This window comes from Gossypium arboreum, chromosome 4 (assembly GCF_025698485.1).
Source record: "Gossypium arboreum isolate Shixiya-1 chromosome 4, ASM2569848v2, whole genome shotgun sequence".
NCBI lineage: Eukaryota > Viridiplantae > Streptophyta > Magnoliopsida > Malvales > Malvaceae > Gossypium > Gossypium arboreum.
This window is the reverse complement of record NC_069073.1, coordinates 5,179,245-5,182,759: the sequence shown is the minus strand read 5'-3', so window position 1 is coordinate 5,182,759 and position 3,515 is coordinate 5,179,245. Positions and strand designations below refer to the sequence as shown.

The window sequence follows — 3,515 nt, the reverse complement described above, 5'->3', positions numbered from 1 at the left end:
ATATTTCTCTTTTTTCTTTCTTCTTGTATGAAAAACTTAACATAAAAGTTAGTGTGCAGAAAAGTCAAATAATAAAACATAAGAGTCAAGACTAGACCAAATGTTTCTCCCCTAATTTCCTTTTTTTTTTTGCTTTAATTATTATCTCAGTCAAAAAAATAAAATTAAAAATAAAAATGATGATATTATTTATCTCGGAGACCATAACTTCAAACCGAAGCAATAAGAGAGTAGAGAAAAAACCGCTTCAAGACGGCCGACATATCCTTGTATCAACACTCTCTCTTCCCTTCTATTTCTTTTTTCCCACTCAAACAAAGACCTTAACCTTTGCTTTTTCCTGGATCCTTTGAAATCGTTTCTCATTCTTTTGCCCCTCCCATTCTTAAGGTTTTCAGAGTGAGGATGTGTGTTTGTTACTCTTGACCTCAGCTTTTTCTGTTTTTAGTTTTTTTATGGCGAAGGCGAAAATCTCACATCAAAACCAGAAGAACGGTTCGGATAATGAAAAACCTGCTGCACAACCTACAACCAAACTCAAGCGCACTCGTAAAACTGTTCCCCGTCACTCTCCTCCCCAATGTAGCTCCACGTATCGAGGCGTTACTAGGTAATTATACATACATACATATATTTTATATATAGTTATAAGGGATTGGTGATCTTTCTTGGAGATTTTGTCCATTCAAGATATACGGACAGTCTCAATTCTATTTTATTTTGCTTTTTCTTGGCATTCTGTTTTGATTTCTCGATGGTTTCATTAATAAGGCACCGATGGACAGGGAGATTTGAAGCTCATTTGTGGGATAAGAATTGCTGGAATGAATCGCAGAACAAAAAAGGAAGACAAGGTAATAATACATGGTTTTATCCAACTTACCGGCATAGCTGTCATTTTTCTGCTCAACCTCGTGTTTGTTTGCATCAGACGATGAAACCGTGCCACTGTCGCTTCAAATCATCTCGCTACTATCTCTGGGGAGGCCGAGGTTGATGTAGAGGGAAGTAGACCAAGTCAGGTGTGTGAATCTATTTGAAACTTCTTTTCCCTTTGAAATTTGGGTATCAAATGGTCATTATTAAGTGCCAACCATATAATTTACTCATTATTATAAAAAAAAAAAACTTCTCTCGATTAACAAATCATTTTTCAAGTTAATTCCTAAAATTAATGGGTTTATCTTAAAATTTTTTTTTCTTTTCATTAGTTTTCTTCTAAATATAATATTTTATAACCCTTTTATTGATAAATTTTTTCTAAAGAAAATAGAAAAACCTTAAAAAACACTTTAGATTTACTCTTGTTGTTACCATTATGATATTTCCTTCAAGGTACATAAAATAATCCTCAAAGTTGGTCCTTGAAATAGAAAATAAAATCTAGAGTTAAAAATATAATTTTGAAAAATCCAATTGTTCAATCAATAATTATATAAGAAAACATTATGAACATTTAATTTTTATAGGAAAAATGTAAAAGAATTAATTGATAATGATTTTTAATTTTATAAATTGATTAAGAGATTATCATGTGTTCTATTTATTATTTGTTTTAATTTTAAATCCATAATAAGTAATTATACATATCACTAATAATATAATTTAGTGTTAAATTATTTACCAATGGATTAAAAAATTATTTTTACAAATATTAAATTATTTATATAATTTTATTATATATTATATATTTAAAATTGTGTTTTCTATTATTTTGATAGCATTTAGTTAATTTCTAACTTTAATTTCTTAAAACATAAACAAAAAGATTATGCAATCAATTGGATAATTTCAACTATAAATAAAGACAATTAATTTCTTAAAGCCATCTACTTTTGCTGATTGTGCATTCTATTTAGAGTGTTTTTTCTCTACAAAACTCAATCTATATCGTCAAAATTATTTCTTCTCAACCCATCCTCTTAAAACTATTTTTCAGAATTCATCCTGTACAAATCATTTTCTTAGACCCCTAAACCCTAAAAAATAATGGAAATCCTAAACTTAGACACTTAAAAATAAAAATCCTAAACCCTTATTTGATAAACCCTAAACCCTAATATTGACACAAACCTTAACCCTAATCCTAATCTTAACCCTAAATAATTAAAAATGAAAAAAAAACCCTAAGTGGCGTGGGAGATTTGAAGCTCATTTGTGGGATAAGAATTGCTGGAATGAATAGCAGAACAAAAAAGAAAGACAAGGTAATAATAAAGGTTTTATCCAGCTTACCCGCATCGCTGTTATTTTTCTGCTCAACCTCGTGTTTGTTTACATCAGACAATGAAATCGTGCCACTGCTACTGTTGCATCAGACGTTGATGTAGAGGGAAGTGGAGCAAGTGACGTGTGTGAATCTATTTGAAGCTTCTTTTTCCTTTAAAATTTGGGTGCTTAGTGTTAGGAGATTAGTAACATCTGATTTAATAATGATTATAAAAGGAAAAAAAAATACTCAATCTTAACGAATTGGACATAATTTTTTTAATGGACAATTAAAATGAAAAAAAAAATCTAAAGAAAAAAACTTGATTCCAGCTTTGATAAAAGATTAAATTAATTTTTAATTAATTTATTTAATTATTCTCTTTTATGACTTTGATAGTTTAGTTGGCTTTGATATGATGATATTAATATTGAAATTAATTTATCAAATAATATAATTTTTTAGTCCCAATACTAAATTTTCTTTCTTCAACTTATTAGTGTTTTACATGTAGTCAAATTTCTTAAACTTCCAATTTACATTTATAAGTCATTTATTTACACTTTCAGTTGCATTATCCATGCAATCAAATAACACAAACTGAAACACCCACGAGAAGAAAAAGTCCAAAAAAAGGGAAGAAGCATGAACTGTTGGAGAAAATGCGTAGCTGAAAAGAATTTGGTGGAATGGGGGCGTTTTGAACCTCGTGGAAGAAGTTGAGCGAAGAGGAGATAGATGAAGAAGAGAGGTACGAGCAAGAGTAGACAGATTCATGCTACTCTTTGCTATGGTTATGTTGAACGGGTTTTTATGAATTATCCACTCTCTATGCTGTGCGGGGAGTGTTACAGTTAGCGACAGCTGCACCAAGCATCCACTCTCAACACTTTGAGACCTTTGAAATCTTCGATAGTCATACAACACAGAGAAAGGCGGCCCTAACAATATCCCTTATCTCATCTCAATTATTTAATAATATTTCATCAAACTTTTAATTTAAAAATTTAATGTGTTAATGATAAATTTTTTATAAAATATTATTTAATAATTGAAATGGAATATAAAAAAAAAGTGATGTTCTATTTCCTACAATCTTTTACAAATAAATGTTCGGAGATTATGTAATTAAATAAATAAAATTAAATAAAAAAAGTAAATGCAATTTAAAATGATTACTTTAAAATTTCAAACAAAGAAGCTTTATATATATACACATACACTTGGGTTCATTGAGTGTGAAATATCTTGTTAAGATGTGGGATACCATTGCCGAGTGCCAATCATCCAATCTGTAAAATGGGTA

The 3,515-nt window shown here is 29.4% G+C and overlaps 1 protein-coding gene across 2 annotated transcripts; it reads left to right on the top strand.

Annotated features, from left to right (window-relative positions):
* Positions 1-202: 202 nt before the first annotated feature.
* Positions 203-3,287, top strand: LOC128291788 (AP2-like ethylene-responsive transcription factor At1g16060). 2 transcript variants are annotated; one of them, XR_008281679.1, is made up of 4 exons: positions 203-610; positions 772-854; positions 932-1,022; positions 2,779-3,287. XR_008281679.1 is itself a non-coding variant. In XM_053027187.1 (3 exons), the coding sequence occupies exons 1-3, from the start codon at positions 456-458 to the stop codon at positions 1,000-1,002; spliced, it is 309 nt and encodes a 102-aa protein (XP_052883147.1). In that variant the 5' UTR covers positions 203-455; the 3' UTR covers positions 1,003-1,126. The 2 variants fall into 2 exon arrangements, 1 of the variants encoding a protein (XP_052883147.1); XM_053027187.1 differs by lacking the exon at positions 2,779-3,287 and having other exon boundaries at positions 932-1,126.
* Positions 3,288-3,515: the final 228 nt, after the last annotated feature.